General features: G+C 41.2%; 1 protein-coding gene across 5 annotated transcripts in view; it reads left to right on the top strand.

Annotated features, from left to right (window-relative positions):
• dennd2da (DENN/MADD domain containing 2Da) overlaps positions 1-18,903 on the top strand; it is a 57,795-nt gene that overhangs the window by 16,471 nt on the left and 22,421 nt on the right. The window contains exons 2-5 of one of the 5 annotated variants that reach the window (XM_037535863.1): positions 8,661-8,718; positions 9,012-9,098; positions 10,401-10,469; positions 18,226-18,321. In XM_037535863.1, coding sequence (XP_037391760.1) covers positions 8,676-8,718; positions 9,012-9,098; positions 10,401-10,469; positions 18,226-18,321 — 295 coding nt within the window. In that variant the 5' untranslated portion in view covers positions 8,661-8,675. Of the gene's footprint in view, positions 1-8,657; positions 8,719-9,011; positions 9,099-10,400; positions 10,470-11,628; positions 12,040-17,080; positions 17,182-18,225; positions 18,322-18,903 lie in introns of those variants that run through there. The other 4 variants (XM_037535862.1, XM_037535864.1, XM_017686204.2 and 1 more) reach the window with 4 other exon arrangements.

The raw sequence follows: 18,903 nt of genomic DNA, 5'->3' as shown, positions 1-18,903 counted from the left end.
TGGGAATATCCGTTACAGAATGATGTGGGTTTTTAATGCAGTGCCGCTGGTTTTCTGCCTTGCTGCTTACTTGCAGAGATTTCTCCAGATTCTCTGAATCTTTTGATGATATTATGGACTGTAGATGATGAAATCCCTAAATTCCTGCAGTTGCACGTTGAGAAACGTTGGTCTTAAACTGTTGGACTATTTGCTCACGCAGTTGTTCACAATATTGCTTATTAAAAAAAAAAATCTTACTAAGAAAATTTTGTGTCCCTCATTTTTTTGCTTAATATAGCATTTACAGTGGGGGGATGGTGGGTGGGGGGTATACCGGTAGATAATTTACTTAAAACAAGAACAATTATCTTTAAAAAGATGGTTACTTAAGGGTTCCTAAGTAAAGACAGTGGTTCTAATCAGAATCATGAACACTCAAAGAACCCTTTCCATGCTTAAATTGTCCTTTTCATGGTGAAATGGTTCTTCAGACTGATGGAGAATGTGATGTAGATGGTTCTATATAGACCCAAAAAGAGCTGCCAAGCCAAAAAGGGTCCTGATATTGTTATGATGTCAGGCTTGTGACAGTAGCAGACCCCCTTTGGGTGCAACATAGAACCAACACATTCCCCATCAGTCTGAAGGACCATTTCACCACACAGAGAACTATTTAAGCATGCAAGTGGTTCTCAAATGTTTGTGGTTCTATATAAAACCACTGTCTTTACTAAAGAGCCCCAGAAGAACCATCTGCTTTGAGAGTGTTTTACACTACAGAGGAAATTTGAATAACACAGGAGTGAATTCTGTTCGCTGATCAGAACCTGTTATTACATGACGTTCTACGGGAACCTGTTCAACCACATTAAATCTCGCGGGACCCTGCGTTAGTGTGGGATCCGCTCTGTCCTGCTGTGAAGTCTGCTTGTTTTGTCTTTGTTTTGTTATTTTGAGGATTATGAGAATTATGGAAATAAAGTGGACGTGCTGGTGTTAAGTGGGGGACTCAGGCTTGTCTGAGCGCTGTGGTTAATAACATAACAGCAGCAAATGCTGACCTGCTAAAACACTTCGTACCTGTAATTTAAAGGTTCACCTTCTGGGAAAGGCCACGCCCCCTTTTGGGCTGGCCCCGCACCCTGTGCATAGCCGTGCTCTCTCAGCTCTGAGCTCTCTGAGTAAAGCGGTATATTAACTAATGACCTGCTGTTTGTGGAGGGTGTGTGAGGGACCTGTCGCAGCACGTCTGAGAACTGACGACCAGCTCAAACACACAGAGTTTAACAGCACAGAGGAACAAGCCTGACTGCTGCAATCACTGTAATTACTGTAAATACTGTAAATACTTATTATACAGCAGCTTTTACACTGCATTCACTGACTACTAGGATTCATTTATAGTAGATACTGAATAATTTATAGTGGACACTGAATATTTCAAAGTAGATACTGAATAATTCATATTAGACACTGAATATTTCATAGTAGATACTGAACAATTCACAGGATATATTGAATAATTCATAGTAGATCCTGAATAATTCATAGTAGATCCTGAATAATTCATAGTAGATACTGAATATTTCATAGAAGGTACTGAACAATTCACAGGATATATTGAATAAATCATAGTAGATAATGAATAATTCATAGTAGATGAAACAGGTGAGTGTCATGATTGGGTATAAAGGAGCGTCCCTGAAAGGTTCAGTCCTTCACAAGCAAGGACGGGCGAGGTTCACCAATTTGTGAACAACTGCATGTGCAAATAGTCCAACAGTTTAAGAACGTTTCTCAACGTGCAACTGCAAGGAATTTAGGGATTTCATCATCTAGAGTCCATAATATCATCAAAAGATTCAGAGAATCTGGAGAAATCTCTTCAATTAAGCGGCAAGGCAGAAAACCAACATTGAATTCCTGTGACCTTCGACCCCTCAGGCGGCACTACATCATTCTGTAACGGATATTCCCACATGGGCTCAGGACACTTCAGATAACCACTGTCAGTGAACTCAGTTCGTCGCTCCATCTACAAGTGCAGGTTAAAACTCTGCCATGCAAAGCGAAGCCACATATCAACACCACCCAGAAACGCCGCCGGCTTCTCTGGGCCGAGCTCATCTGAGATGGACTGACGCAGAGTGGAAAAGTGTCCTGTGGTCTGACGCGTCCACACTTCACACTGTTTCTGGAAATCATGGACGTCGTGTCCTCTGGGCCAAAGAGGAAAAGGACTGTCCGGATTGTTTTCAGCACAAAGTTCAAAAGCCAGCTGCCGTCCAAGCAGCGTCTTTTTCAGGGACGTCCTGCTTATTTCAGCAAGACGATGCCGAGCCACATTCTGCACGTGTTACAACAGCGTGGCTTCATAGTAAAAGAGTGCGGGTACTAGACTGGCCTGCCTGCAGTCCAGACCGTCTCCCATTGAAAATGTGTGGAGCATTATGAAGCTCAAAATACGACAGCGGAGACCCCCGGACTGCTGAGCAACTGAAGCTGTACATCAAGCAAGAATGGGAAAGAATTCCACCTACAAAGCTTCAACAATCAGTGTCCTCAGTTCCCAAACGCTTATTGAGTGTTAAAGGAAAGGTGATGTAACACAGTGGTAAACACGCCCCTGTCCCAACTTCTCTGGAACGTGTTGCAGGCATCAAATTCAAAATGAGTGAATATTTGCAAAAAAACAATAAAGTTTATCCGTTTGAACATTAAATATCTCGTCTTTGTAGTGAATTCAGTTGAATATGGGTTGATAAGGATTTGCAAATCATTGTATTCTGTTTTTATTTATGTTTTACACAACGTCCCAACTTCACTGGAATTGGGGTTGTAGAACTGTAACACTGCAATCTTCTTGATATCAGCTCACTGTGCCGAACTCAAGCTGTGCAATGCTGTGTTGGGCTTGTCTGAACACAGCTGTAGGTGTGGGGGGGTGTCACATTTTTCTCTGTCTACACATTAACTCACTCACTCACTGATGCTGCCTGTAAATTACACAGGGCACAGTTTGTTATTTTCTCAGGTGAGTTGGTCAGTTGTGGTCAGTAGGTCAGCAGACTTTCATCTGATCCAAAAAACGTACATCGACAGTTTGGAGAAAATTCCAACCCCCCCTTCCTGTTCCAGATGGATGAGAGAATGAATGAATGGATGGATGTATGAATTAATAGGGGGATGAATTAATGACTACATCAATCAGAGGATGAATGGATGAACAGACGGGCAAAGGCATTGATGAATGAATGAATTGATTAATTAAAGGGAGGATGGATGGATGGATGGATGGGTGAACAAGTTAATGGATGAATGAATTGATGAATGAATAAATTAATTAGTGAATGGATAGATTGATGGATGTGTAAATGAATTAATGAGCGGATGAATTAATGAATCAATCAATAGCAAGTAGGTGAATGGGTGGATGGACCGATTGATGGATGGATGGATGGATGGATGGATGGATGGATGGATGGACAAATGGATGGATGATGGATGGACAGACAGAGAGATGGACGGACGGGTGAATGGATGGATGGATGGATGGATGGATGGGCAAAGGCAATGATGAATAAATGAATGGATGGATAGATTGATGGATGCATGCATGAACTAATGACCTAATGAATGGCTGAATTCCTGAATGAATCGATGAATGGATGAATGACTAGATAAAAGGTTGGATGGATTTTTGGATGATTTAATTAATGAATTAGAGGATGAATAAATGATTGAATAAATGGATGGATGGATGAATTTAGTTCAGTATCTATTCCAGAATAACAGCTCCTACTTTCCTAATCTCATCATTAACTCCAAATCAGAAAACATCCTAACTAGCCTAACTAGCCTAAACCTAAATCCTGTCCTAACTTTAGGATGAACTCCAACAGGGTCCTAACTTCTGTTTAAGGTCCGTTTCTCTGGTTCTGAGGCGGCTGAGTCAGGCAGCGTAGTTCACTACCAGCATAATGAGCTCCATTTATTTCTACTGTAAAACGTGGCTTTCACTGGGAGACGTTTTTCTGTTAATGTTGATGATGAAATATTAAAGTGATGGTGTGAATAATGATGAGACGGAGCTGAACATGTGCCTGTTTATTAGGAGGAGTAACGTTAGCACGCTCGGCTAAAGTGTTTGGAAATGGAGACTGAAACTTGGGAGCGGCAACGCTCTGATAAACAGCAGGGGGCGACTCTGATAAACAGCAGGGGGCGACTTTCATGGTATTAACTACTAACAGTTTATCACACCTTAGTTCTGATTGACCTTTTTTACTTCTTTAGCTGTAACTGACGTTTTTAACATTATTTTGATGACGTGTTTATGTTTCAGCTGTGTGTTTATGGTCGGTTGCTAGGAAACAGACATGACAGCTGAATTGTGGACTTTGACTGAGTAGGTTAAGATCTCCTAATTGGTGATAAGATGCTGCAAGATCCTAAACTAAGATCAGATTTGTGTCTCTAAATATGAATTAGTGACAAATCTTATATTGACCTTCAGATCTAAACTTAGAACTAAAAGGTAGGAGGTTTCTGTAAAATGGCTCCAGGAGACACTTTCTTCATTCTATATTTAACTGTCAAAAGGTTTAAATTTAATGCTTTTACATACTTAAGCCTGTTATTTGACTTTTTTTTTTTTTTGTACATTTTTAGCCCCATACTTTAACCTGAGCAAGACGCTGACACAGAACCCAAATGTTCACCTTAGTGCAGTTTCTCTGGCCTCTGTGAGGAACCTCTCTGTGGAGGGGACTTGTGTGCAGAACCTTTAAAGTACATGTGTGCAATGTAAGACTCCGCAAATTGAAGCCCCTTTATTTAGGAAGCTTTGTTGTTCAGAAAGAAGTTAGAGAAATGCTCCCATCCTGGAGATATTCCCACACAGCGGGTCAAGTTTCTCTCGGGTAACAGGAAGACCCTCAGCTGACTGGGGTTCAGCTCCGCAGGGAGCACTGCAGCTATATATAACCTCCATAAACTCCATCCACCACGTCCTACACGGCAAACACAGGGAGGAGAACACAACAGCTCATACACATCACTGTGAAACCCAGAGGAGCCCAATAGAGCTCAAACACAGCCACACTGGACCGAGCCCAGCGGCCCGGTTCACCACAGCGTCTTCAGAAAGAACATCTTCCTGCATGTGTGTTTTTCTGAACTTCATCCTTAAGAGAAAGTTATTATTCTTCAAAAATAATTCTAAGAACAAGCATCAGCGTTATTCTCGAAAGAGTTCTGCTCTGAATCTCACGACAGACTGTCACTTGTCTCAGGCCGTATTGACGAGGTGACCATCCAAACCGATCAGCACTGCCTCAGCACTGCCTCTGCTCCTCGTCCTTGTCTCTCACTATCCACCACAATTATCAAACGTTCTAAGGAGGACTTTTCCCTGCTGGCTGTTTCTTCCTCCATCACCTCTGGATCTCATTTGCTGAAGTGTTTTAAAAGCTTGATTTGATTTTTTTCCTCCATTTTGTTGATTGAAAAACAGAAATAACCGTAATTACAAATAGAAAATGTTTCTTGTGGCATTTGTGATATTCTGTAAAATGCAACACAGCCGACGTGAAGACTTTCTTAGGAAAATCTTAAGGAACTAATTAAGAGGATATTTCAGAACTTTTTTATGTTTAAGAACAAAATCCAGAATTCTGCATTTATGTAGGAATTTATTAGGTGCACTGTACAGGCAGCTATATGGGATTCAGCCTAGTTAATCATGAGCCTGCTATAGAAAGCAGGTTTCTGCCTATATCACTGAGCACGTTTACATGCGTCTAATAATCCGATAATTGAAGAAAATCTGATCGTCAGTAATCTGATCAACTCGTTTACATGCACTTGAGTAATCAGATAATGGGGAAACTCCAGGTCTACATGACTCAGACAGTAATCAGATTTCTGCTTTACAACCAGCCAATAATCTCACAGAATCAGACGTGATGTAAACTCAAACTTTGTGAGTTATATTTTAAACATTGCGCCACTTTATCTGAAAATATGAACAGACATCGTCTAGACGATGAAGAATATTTAAATCCTTTATTTTGTCTTTAGTGTTTTGCTGCGTCCCACCGCGATGTTGCTTGTTTATTTCTGGTACCGCCGTCTGTTTTTGCACATGCTCAGACTGAGAAATCTGAAAGAAATCAGAGTAAGAGTTCACAGCACTGAGCTAAAATTCAGCCTCTTTCTCTTTAGATTAAGGCATCTAACAGCTTCACTCATCAACTGATTGCCAAAAAAAGCCAGAAGTTGAAACAACTCACACTCCCCTGTAACATGCTGGGCTTTATCAACTCGCTGGGTGTGAAAACAACTCCAGACTCAACTCTCAACACAACATTTACCTCTGAAAAATCATTGTACAGCTGGCTAACCAGGCTGAGCGTAATCCTGTCCAAAGTGATTTCAGTGTGGAAGAGATTTCTGACTGACTGGGATAGACGAGGAATCACTGGACCTTCTCTGAGGGCCTAGAAGGTCCTGAGGGTTCTCCTACTTCCTTGAGACGTCAAACTGAAAATCAAACATTACTCTGGAAATTTCAGAAGAAGGCGAGGTGTAACTGAGCTGTTGACAGTGTGTGCAGAATTACACAGTGATGAGCATCTACAGTCCAAACATCATCACCGCGCTGGTGCTGGTGTTGGAAAGAAAGTCGGCAGGTATTCCTGGAAGTCCTGAAGGCCCTTTACGGCCATCAGAGCAGGTTACGCTGTCAAGACATGCACCACAGTCTTGCACCAACCATCAACTGCTCTACAAAACCTGCCAAAACCAAAACCCCAGGACTTCCTGTGTCTGCTCGTCCATCTGATCAGAGTGGCAAACAAGAGCATGTTCAATTTTTGACCCTTTGAAGAGAAGAATTATCACCTTTATTTAGATATATTGATATAATTGCATACTTACACATGTACATACATGATAAATGGCAAAATGAATTACATTTAGGGTTGATTTACATTCTGTATTTACAGTAAACATGTCAAATTACTTTCTGCGAAACAGAATGGCATGTGGAAAAATAACTTTTCATCAGATCCAAATCATAATAAAATATCTCCTCTTCTGCTCACAATCACTCGTTTCAATGAGCTGCCAGTCAGAAATAATCATATAGAATTACTGCATGGATTTTTATCACTGGCCATAACTATGATTTCTGGTCTGCCTACAGAACAGACTATAGAACTCTATGGGAGTCAACAGTATCATACAGAAGGGTACAAGCCTGTAGAGGTCTTTATGAGCCAACAGTAGTGTACAAGAGTCTATAGATGTATGGAGAAGTCTATATAGAGTCTGCAGTGATCTATATAGTAGTCTATAGTAGTCTACAAAAGTCTACAGAAGTCAGTAGATGTGTACAGTGGTCTACAGAGGTTTACACTACTCTACAGAAGACTATATGTATCGATAGCCCATAGATGGCTTTAAGAGTCATCAGTAGTCTATAGATGGACATTCATCTACAGAAATCTACACTAGATGACAGCAGTCTATATGAGTCTACAATAGTCTGTAGAAGTCTATAGAGGCTACCGTTTACATCAGTCTATTGAAGTATACAGGTATCTGTAGTAGTCTACAAAAGTCCATTGAAGACTACATTGCTCCCAAAAAAGACTACAGAAGTCTACAGGAATCTTCAATGGTCTACAGAAGTCTATAAGAGCATATCAATGTCTAATAGAGATTATATTAGCCTATATAAGTCTACATTAGACTACAGAAATCTACAGGAGTTTTCTGTGGTATACAGCAGTCTATAGGAGCTGTAAATGTCTAAGAGTCTATATTTGTCTAGTGAAGGCTACATTGGTCCCAGAAAAGTCTACACTAGACTACAGGAGCCTTCAGTGGTCTACAGCAGTCTATAAGAGCCAATAGATATCTGTTAGAGTCTAAAGTTGTCTAGAGAAGACTACACTGGTCTATAGGACTCTACACTAGACTAGAAAAGTCTACAGGATTCTTCTGTGGTCTACAGAGGCCTATACAAGCCTGTAGATGTCTTTTAGAGTCTCTACAGTCTCTATAGTTTTATAGGAGTCTATAGTACAGAAGACTTTAGCAGTCTGTAGTAAAGTATATGAATCTGTAGGAGCCTAGAGCAGTCTACAGAAGTCCATAAGAATCTACAGTAGTCTGAAAAGAAATAGATGTCTTTAGTAGTGTGCAGTGATCTAAAAGAGTCTGCTGGAGTCTCTAGGCATCTGTATCGGTGGGAAAGACTACAGACACTCCATTCACTCAGACACAGACTGTCTCTGACCTGCTGCTCAAACAAAGAGTCAACAGCACAGCTAACATTTACTAACTCAAGTCAGAGTTGACCTTCCACCTGGGAAAGCTAGAAAAGAAAGCAGGTCACACTGGTTAGTGTGGTCATGCTGGTTCCTCGGACAATGCACGTAGTATGTAGCTCGTATGCAGGTTATGGTGAAGTCCCCCCTTAAAAGACCACAAGGTTTTGTTCTCACTGCACTCAATGCTTCTTCTTCAAATTTTCCGTTGCACCTTAAATGCCTGAGGCTCCAGAATGTAACTGATGCACCATTTAAGGCGGAACGGCAAATACATACAAAAGTAAGGGAGGGCGCTGAATAGATCAGATAAATAATATTTGTGTTTATTTTTTTTAGCAGAAAGAACTGAGCGAGATGTCTCGACGAAGCTGGAGTTTCTCCTCCGTGCGTCTGAGGAGTGAGTGCAAACATTTCCATAAATTATGCAGATTTACTGAAATATGCATGGATGATGTCACATATTAGGATTTAGGACATAGCAAGTATATCATTTATATTAAATAGAATATAATAATAATAGTAAGAATAATAATAATAAGAAGAAGAAGAAGACAATAATTATGATGTACTATTAGTAGTAGCAGCAGTATTTTTTGATAAATAAGTTACATTTTCATGCCCAAAATGAAAAATATATGTTCAGATATCATGCTACACACAGAAAGTGAGTCCTTTTGTTCCGATCTACAGCTAAACGGACGTCGGAGGATGAAACTTCAGATGGATTTCGGAGGAGAGACAGATTATTCTCCTCTGTCAGAGAAAATCGCAGACGACGTGAGTATTATAAACAATATATACCCGCCAGCCATGCGTACAGGTGTTTAGCCCTGCCCATTCCACCTAAAGGTGTTTAGCCCTGCCCATTCCACCTACAGGTGTTTAGCCCTGCCCATTCCACCTACAGGTGTTTAGCCCTGCCCATTCCACCTACAGGTGTTTAGCCCTGCCCATTCCACCTACAGGTGTTTAACCCTGCCCATTCCACCTACAGGTGTTTAGCCCTGCCCATTCCACCTACAGGTGTTTAGCCCTGCCCATTCCACCTACAGGTGTTTAACCCTGCCCATTCCACCTACAGGTGTTTAGCCCTGCCCATTCCACCTACAGGTGTTTAGCCCTGCCCATTCCACCTACAGGTGTTTAACCCTGCCCATTCCACCTACAGGTGTTTAGCCCTGCCCATTCCACCTACAGGTGTTTAACCCTGCCCATTCCACCTACAGGTGTTTAGCCCTGCCCATTCCACCTACAGGTGTTTAGCCCTGCCCATTCCACCTACAGGTGTTTAACCCTGCCCATTCCACCTACAGGTGTTTAACCCTGCCCGTTCAGTCTACAGAAATTTAGCTCCACCCATTCAGCTACAGCAGTTTAGCCCCACCATTCAGCTACAGCTCCACCCATTCAGTCTGAATTGACATGGAGTGGAACTGAAACTGGTGAATTCTATATGTTAATTTTATTACTAATGTACAGCACTTTTATTTACAGCTTCCTACTGATTACCTGACAGCTCTGAAGTTTACAGTCATTTAAACATTACTGAAAACACTGGTCCCAAACTTTTGAATTGTAGTGTATATGATTATGGCGTATTGTTGTCACAGCAAAGTAAACAGGACTTTCAGTGTAGTGTAACAGCAAACACAGTCTCCACCCTCCCTGTGTGCCTTTACCTGCAGTAGTCCAGCGGATTCCAGTGAATGAGAGCCGTTTTCATAGGCCAGTCACTTACAGCACGTCACTTACAAGAAACTTGTCCCAGCAAACAAACCAGCAAGTAATAAGCTACAGTAAAAACGATGAGAAATAAACAAACAATAAACAAATAAACATACTGCAAGAAGAAAATTCAGAAACTACTCCATATAGTTCAACAGCATGTACAGGTGATGTGCTGTACTCACCATTCTGCTTCCGTTCCGTGAGTTCAGAAGTGCTACGGCGAAGGAAAAGAGACCTGAGAGGAAAACAAACCTTCACATTAACCGACAGCTCACAGAAACACACAGAGGGACAGACAGATCAGACTAAACTTTAATATTTACTTTCTTCTCTTTCTCCACACTGACTCAGCTAAGGGCTCTGAGGGGGATGGTGCGGACCCCAGCACAGATAAACCAAGAGGAAATGAAATGCACCAAGGTATGACAGCATGTGGCTGGGCTGTCAGCAGGCCTGGAGCTGCTAACGCCCTCAGCAGCGCTTCTGCTTTGTCTGTGTTGTTCTGTTTACTATGTGTTTTTCCTAGCTTAGCTGGTTTGCTCTGGTTCAGAAAGATGAGAATTGCACTGAAGGTCTTCATCATCATCATCACTTACATTATATATACTATGACTGTATCAGTACACATGAGCATGACAGCAGACCTGTGAGATGTATAGGGTCTTTTTTTTGTCAGTAATTTGTAGGGTGTTTGACCAGAGGAGGATGGGTCCCCCCTTGTGAGCCTTGGCTCCTCCCCAGCTTTCTTCCTCATCTCTCAGGGAGGTTTTCCTTGTCACTGTCGCCCCTGGCTTTTTCAGGCTAACCAATCATAGGCTAACCAATCATAGGCTAGTCAATCATAGGCTGACCAATCACAGGCTGACCTATCATAGGCTAACCAATCATAGGCTAACCAATCATAGGCTAGTCAATCATAGGCTGACCAATCATAGGCTGACTTTTCATAGGCTAACCAATCATAGGCTGACTTTTCATAGGCTGACCAATCATAGGCTGACCAATCATAGCCTGACCAATCATAGGCTGACCTATTGTAGGCTGACTTTTCATAGGCTGACCAATCACAGGCTGACCTATCATAGGCTGACCAATCGTAGGCTAACATTTCATAGGCTGACCAATCATAGGTTAACCAATCATAGGCTGACTTTTCATAGGCTGACCTATTGTAGGCTGACTTTTCATAGGCTGACCAATCACAGGCTGACCTATCATAGGCCAACCAATCATAGGCTGACCAATCACAGGCTAACCAATCATAGGCTGACTTTTCATAGGCTAACCAATTGTACACTAAACAATTACAGGCTGACCAATCACAGCCTAGCGAATCATATGCTAAATAATCATGATTTAACAAAATCACAGCCTAATTAATCACAAGCTAATTAATCAGAGGCCAAACCATCCTAAACCAGGATAAAGAGAGGTTGGAAAGCGGTCAAACAAAAGTATGTATTTATTTATTTATTTATTTATTTATTGTTTTTACACAAACGTCACAAGTTGACGACTCAAACCTTTAGAATGCAGGACACTGGCTCTTTAACGCCTGAGCAGGGCTGGTCACACTGATGTAGGGATGTCCACCCAGGAACACCTGAGCCTGTGTTTGGCTCTCAGGCGCTTTGCCAAGAAGGAGGAGGAGGAACCGGGCGCATCCGCGTTGGAGCTCCGAGTTCCAGCTGCTCTACAGCGCTGCAGAGACGGGGTTCAACGCAAAACAGGGGAGATTAGCGCTTTAGACCCTTTCAGACCATGTGGGGTTCATCCTCCAGCTGAGCGAGTGGCCCCCTGCTGGCCGCGGGCTGAACTGCAGCCTAAGAGGTTGAACGGTGCAGAACGCGGTGTAGATCTGATGGACTGAACAGCCGGAATATTAACGCGCTAATAAACAGCGGATCGGAGAACCGCGGAGCTTAAAACATGAACGGAGTCCCGGTTTTGAGGAGTAGAGCTCGAGGAGGGAGGAAAACGGCCAGGAAAAGTGAGTAAAATCAGCAGGAACGGAGTTCTGGGTCAACTTAGAACTCAGTTGTTCGAACTCTCCGTTCCACCTTAAATAGCGGCAGCCACAGGCACCAGAACGCGACTGCCCCGCCAGTTAAGGTGGAACGGAGAGTTCGAATGACACGGTAATAAACTTGGATTTATTAAACACGTAAAATATCTGCACATTAAATATGAAATAGAAATAGATATTCAATTAGGTGCGAACGTGTTTAAATAGTAGCTAACACTCTTGGTTTTCAAACCTCGTTCACGTGTCCACTGAAGGTGATTCAAATCTGTTTACTCTTGTCGATTCTGTGAATAGGAGTGATCATTAATGAGAGACTCCACTGTTTACACAGACCAAGACATACTGTTTTCACTTTATTGGGTGTTTAAACAGCAGCACAGTCTCTCACGGTTAAAACGTGGTGAAACACTACATGGCCAAAAGTATGTGGACATCACTCCTATCTGAGCTTGTTGGACGTCCCATTTCCAAATCAAAAGGCATTAACATGGAGTTGCTCCCCCTTTGCAGCTCTAAGTCCAGTCTTCTGGGACGCTTTCTGCAAGATTTTGGAGAGAGTCTGTGGGAGTTTTTGCCCATTCAGTCAAAAGGTCAGGGCTCTGTGAGGCCACTACAGTTCCTCTATGCCAAACTGGCCACTCCATGTATTTATGGAGCTCTATAGATGTGTGAAATGTCTTTGTGCTGTAGCTTTAACATCACCCTTCACTGGAACTGAGAGCTCAAACCCTGAAAAACAGCCCAGCCCATCATCCCTCCTCCACCAAACTTTACTGCTGGCTCTGCTTTCTGGTAGGTAACGTTCTCCTGGAGCTCCACCAAACTCAGATTCATCATCAGACTGACAGATAGTGAAGCTGATTAATCTCTCCAGAGAACAGTGTGGTGGTGCTTTACACCTCGCCAGCTGATGCTTGTCATTACGCATAGAGACCTTAGGCTTGTGTGCAGTGCTCAGCCATAGAGACCCATTTCATGAATGTCCTGATGGACAGTTCTTGTGCTGATGTTGCTTCTAGAGGCAGTTTAGAGCTCTATAGTGATGATTCAACAGAGGATAGATGATTTTTACGGTCTGTACACTTAAGTGCCCTGTGAGTTTGTGTGGTCTTCCTTTTTGTGGCTGAGCTATTGTTGCTCTTAGCTGCTTCTATTTCACAGTAATAGCACTTACGCTTGTCTGGGGCAGATGTGGCAGGATCTCACAAACTGCCCTGTGTCAGAGGCGGCATCATATGACAGAGCCATGCTTAAAGTCTCTGAGCTCTTCAGTGCAACCCTCTACTCCCAGTGTTTGTATGGAGGCTGCAAGGCTGTGTACTTGACTTTATACACCTGTTAGTAGTGAGTGTGTCTGAAACAGCTGAACTCAATAATTAGGAGGGGTGTCCACATACTTTTGGCCATGTAGTGTATCTATTCTGTTTACGCACAGAGGACAAAATTTCATACAAATCAGTGCACCACCACTCACAGTGTGACCACATCACTTAGTCCGTGTAGTGGACACTCTTTATCAGGGGAGCTCACTTTTGTGCGAGAGCTGACAGGCTAAAGGGCTACTCCACTGTATTTAAAGACCTCTGTAAAAGGTCAGGTATATATTTCGGATATAGGTTGTGCACATATATGTAATTATCACATATTGGGCATATATGCACAATATGTGGAATATGCGAAATATATGCGAAATATACTGTGCAAAAGTGCAAAAGCACCCAAGACACATTTTCAAAATCTATTTATTTGTGTAGTGTTGTGTTTATTTGCTGCCAATTGGACATGCTACATTGCCCCTGGGTGTGAGTGTGTGAGTGATTGTGTGTCTGTCTGTCTGCCCTGCGATGGACTGGCGACCTGTCCAGAGTGTATCCTGCCTTCCGCCCGAAGACCAGAAAAGTGTTAATATTTGAACAAGATCTGTAGAATTTATTCATTAATAATGATATATTAATTATGTATGTATGTGAGAGAGGCAGATGATGTGTATCTCAGCCCCTCTTTCATAGGCTCATAACTCTGGATGTGAGTGTCATAACATCTCGTGATGAGATGGAATGGAAAGGGCAGCTCTATGGATTCAGGAAGGGTTTGAACTGGATTTCTGAGCTGGATCATCACAAAGACACAGACACGGATATAGAAACAGAAACATCGGGCGAGTTTGTGAAGCCCAGAGGGGTAATGATGGGGACACAAAGGAGTTAATTCTTCAAATTTGACTCACCTGGGAGTTGTGGTCGACTCTACACTAATGGCTTTGAGTGAAAATGCTTGGAGTCGACTTTTTGACTCTGTCGGCTCTACATTTTATCAGTCATAACGTTGTTATTGGCTATTGTTTAGTTTTAGGCTTGGCGAGCGTGTCGGGGCGCTAACGTTGCCCTGCCGGCCTAATCCGGTCCTTCAGTCTGTTTCACACCAGCACTGGTCAAACGTTATTACTGGCCACAGAGAGTCGAGGTGTCTGTGCTTCACCTTGAGCATTTACAAACTATGAAAATTTAAAATTGTCATAAACATTCTTTATATAATGTGATTAAAATGTTGGGGTCCTTTAGTGATTGTTTTAGTTTTTGTAGGTTGTGTTATCAGACCTGCATGTCGCTGCTGTCGCAGCAAAACCTTGTGTCCCCATCACTGCCGTTTTGACTGAATTTTAAAATGCCTGATGATCTTTACTTTGTGTATCAATTTCATGATGAATGGACCAAAAGAAACGATTCAAAAGTCTGGTTCCATTGACTTGTACATGGTTCTACTGACTATTGCAATTCGCTGTACTTGAGAATCTGTCAGTCGGGGTTGTCACATCTGCAGCTGGTCCAAAATGCGGCCCGAGAAAAGGGAGAGCATCACCCCTGTACTTGCTTCGCTGCACTGGTTACCAGTAAAATATAGAACTGAATTTAAATTTTTAAAGCGCTGCAAGGCTCCCAGCTAGATCTCCGACCTCCTCTGCTTCCAGTCCTCCTGTCCACCTCACGAGCTCTATGATCTTCTAACCAGTGGCTCCTAGCCTTTCCCCAATGACTCTGGAACGGAATCTCCCACAGTAGAGGGTTTTAAGGCAAATTTTAATACTCCTCTATTTTCTAAAGTCTTTTAATGATCAGTATCTGTTCTGTCTTGGTTGATTCTGTAGCTCTTCTATTTTATTTTGGCCTTTTATTTTATCGCTTTTTATTTGCATGTTGTTATTTCCTTTCTTTGATCAGTGTACTGTATAGTTCTGATTAGTCAGCAGTGGTTATTTTAATTGATTTTATTGTGCAGCACTTTTTCCCAACACTTGTTGTCTTTTAAATTCCTTTTGACTTGACTATTGTGTTGCATTTCTCTGTTGTCAGAAGAAAACCTCCAAAATGGTAACTTTACAGGAGTAAAGAAAAAACTTACATTGCTTTTAATGGAAGTCAATGAAAACAGACTTGCTTTCCAAGTTATTTTTGGCCGCTAATTTTGGTCCATCATTCATGAAATTCACACACAATGTAAAGGCCAGCATGCTTTTTGAAATTATGTCAAAAACTGAAAATCAACAAAGATGGAGATACAAGGTTTTGTTCCGACAGCAGCGATATGGTTCTGCCACTGTTACAATGTCAAGCTTGTTACAATAGCAGAGCCCTTTTTGGTCCAACACATTCTCCATCAATCTGAAGAACCATTTCACCACACAGAACAATTTCATGCTTCAAGTGTTCCCTATGTAGAACTTATGGTTCTATACAGAACAATGTTTTACTAAAGAACCCTTGTTACGTGCGCAGGACTGCTATAAACAGGGATTAAACACACTATTTGTTGTAGAACATTTTCAACGGTTCTAGACTCATTGTGCCCGTATGGCTATGATCTGTGATGGCTCTAAAAAGAGGGTGAACTACATTTAGGGTGCTTTAATTTTCGCTACATCTCTGTATTCGTGGCTCTGATGCAGTTACAGACTGTACGACACCATGTTTCTGAGTGTAAATAGTTCCTCCAGACACATTTTTGCGTTCAGTGTAGTTCTAGACATCATTCTGAACCACAAAGAAATCCTCAAGTTCTTCAAAGAGTCAGAATTGAATAAAAACATGGCTAAGATAATATGAGTCACTGAATCACTTCCTAAAGAATCATAATTGAGTCAAATCATGATGAAATGTTAGCTTCTGTGCTGCACTGAATCGTTTCGTCAGTGAATCAGTGCAACGCAGGAGATGATTTTGACAATCATATCTGAATCAAAATGTGGCTGAATGTAACAATTATGATACACGGAATCGTTTCCTGAAGCATTTTCATTGTAACTGAATAGACTTGTAGAGAAAATTTAGATTTCATGAAAAAATGAAGGATCGTACCTGAGTGAATCATGGCTCAATGTGAGATTTTTGGTGTCCTCAACCATTTCGTAACTGAATCGTACTGTGGCTATATTTGACACTTATGATGCACTGAACCGTTTCCCAAAGCATTTTCATCATAACCAAGTCAAATCATAGTAAAAAAAAAACTGTTATGAAAGAATCATAACTGAATGAATCATGTTTAAATTAGGGAGGTATAATGCACTGAACTGTTTTATAAGGAATCATAATCGAATCGTAGCTATATTTGCCACGTACGATTCACTGAATCGTTTTGACTGAATCAAATCAGAGTAAAAATGTATATTTCATAATTCATCGAATCATATTCTAAAGACTCATTATTGTAACCGAACGTGGTGAAATTTTGGATTTCGTAATCAAAATGAATGGCTTTGAGATTTTATATATTATGGTGCATTGAATTGATTCATGGTTGTGAGTTCAGAGATTTACATTGTTAATAGCATGAAGTAAATACAGACCCTGACTGAGGGATGCGAGTCTGTACGGTTCTGCAGTGCAATGTGACAAAGGCTGCTTCCTGTTAAACACACACACACACACACACACACACACACACACACACACACACACACACACACACACACACACACACACACACACACACACAGCTGCAGTTTCCCACCACATTAAAGTGAATTACAGAGCAGCTCTCACTCACTCTCTCCTATGCAGTCATTGTGGACGTTAAAGGAAATAAATAACACGTTTCACCACTTCAGCTGTAAGATTTGCCTTTAATTTCATATTTTTTACTGCATATTTACATACTACCATTTATATGACTAATGCAGTGTTGCAGTCATCGGCTTATTGATTAATGATGTGTATATTGGTGTCTATGTCAATGATGTTTTAGCCTTTTAAAGCTTTGTGCTCAAATTAAGTCATTTATTTGTATAAACATGCTATTATGACATATTTACATTTATTATAACACAATGTACAATATCTTTTAATGCAAACTTGATACTCCTGCTTTGGTATATTAACTTTAAATAATTAGGCCAAAGCAAGGACCGGGAGAGTTATAGATAACCAAGAAATGAATGCTTCTATTAACTTTATTTTGTTTTTCTTATCAAATACAGTATGGAAAGTGAATCTTCGTTAACTTGAGCATATCATATATGCGTCATGAGGTTTACATTTTCTAGGATTTGTAAACAAGCTGGCCTTAAAAAGCTTTCTCTCTTAAACTCTCAGCACCATCAGCATTCAAGCTCTTTTCAGTGTTTTTAGTGTTCCCCACTGTAAGCAGAGCCGTTCAGAGCCGTTCAGAGTGGTTTGAAACGTGTGTGAAACGCTCTGTTCTAGATGAACTTAAGGGGTGAGAACTCTTCACAGTGGTGGTGATAGGAACCAGATGTCCTCCTCTAAAAGCTCCTCACAGAAAGTTCCTACATGAACTGGTTCTGAATTCACTGCCTGATGACTGAGACGCTGTTTTATGAGAGTTTAGAGAACTTCAACTCCATTCATGGTGGAGGGAGACATGCAGGGCGCTGTGCGGCAAAATAGTCCCCAAAGAAAACTCATTATTCCAGATTTTCCACTATTTTCCATTATCAACATTCCATATAAGCTCAGAAGACTCGTGTAGGTTCTCTGGTGGTTCTGGATGGTAAATAAAGTGTCTATATCTGTGTTGTAGTCATGGCGACGCCTGGTTCCTGTCACTGATGCTGTAGCGTAAACACTGTGACAGGAGGCGTCTATGGCTACTGAGTTTTGAAATAATTCCTTAATGGAGTGCTTTTCTCTCCAGGTATGTTCCCGCCAGGTGAGGATGAGGAGGATAAAGGAGCGATGAAGAGGCTCAGCACCATGTGGACCTCATTTCGTGGAAAAATCAGCCGAGACAGTAAGAAACGTACAGTTTTAGCTTAAATAAAGACCGAAGACATTGTTCACCATTCACTGTTCTTTACATACATATATAACAATAACATAAACAATAAAATGTGGACTGTGTTGTATGAACATATTTTAAAATATCTAAACCTAGCAGAAACAGTCATATATAAGTCGCTCTCTCTCTCTGTAAAAGACGTATTCATTTCATTCGAAAATCTGTGTTTCCTTTTGACCAGCCGTTCATATCCATTTCATTCCTCCTTTGGTAACGATTTTGGATATAATGAGTTTTTGAAAAGTACATTTCACTAATAAAGGTAGTATTAATCTTTATACAGTATAGTTATGCGTTTATTATCACTGCATCTCCAAAATCAAAACTTTACAGTAGAAGGAAAAAACATGCAGTACTTTTAATGTAAGTCAGTGGAACCAGACTTTCTCCAGGCCATTTTAGTCTATTCATCATCACATCTACTCGCAGTGTAAAGAGCATCAGGTGTTTTTCGAATTCAAATCAATTCAAATGATTTCTCATTGGAGATCCAAGGTTTATATACAGGATATATATTTCATCGCCATACGAAGA

Source organism: Pygocentrus nattereri, chromosome 28 (assembly GCF_015220715.1).
Source record: "Pygocentrus nattereri isolate fPygNat1 chromosome 28, fPygNat1.pri, whole genome shotgun sequence".
NCBI classification, from domain to species: Eukaryota; Metazoa; Chordata; class Actinopteri; order Characiformes; family Serrasalmidae; genus Pygocentrus; species Pygocentrus nattereri.
Note: the sequence above shows the minus strand (reverse complement) of the source record. Positions and strands in the feature narration are given on the sequence as shown.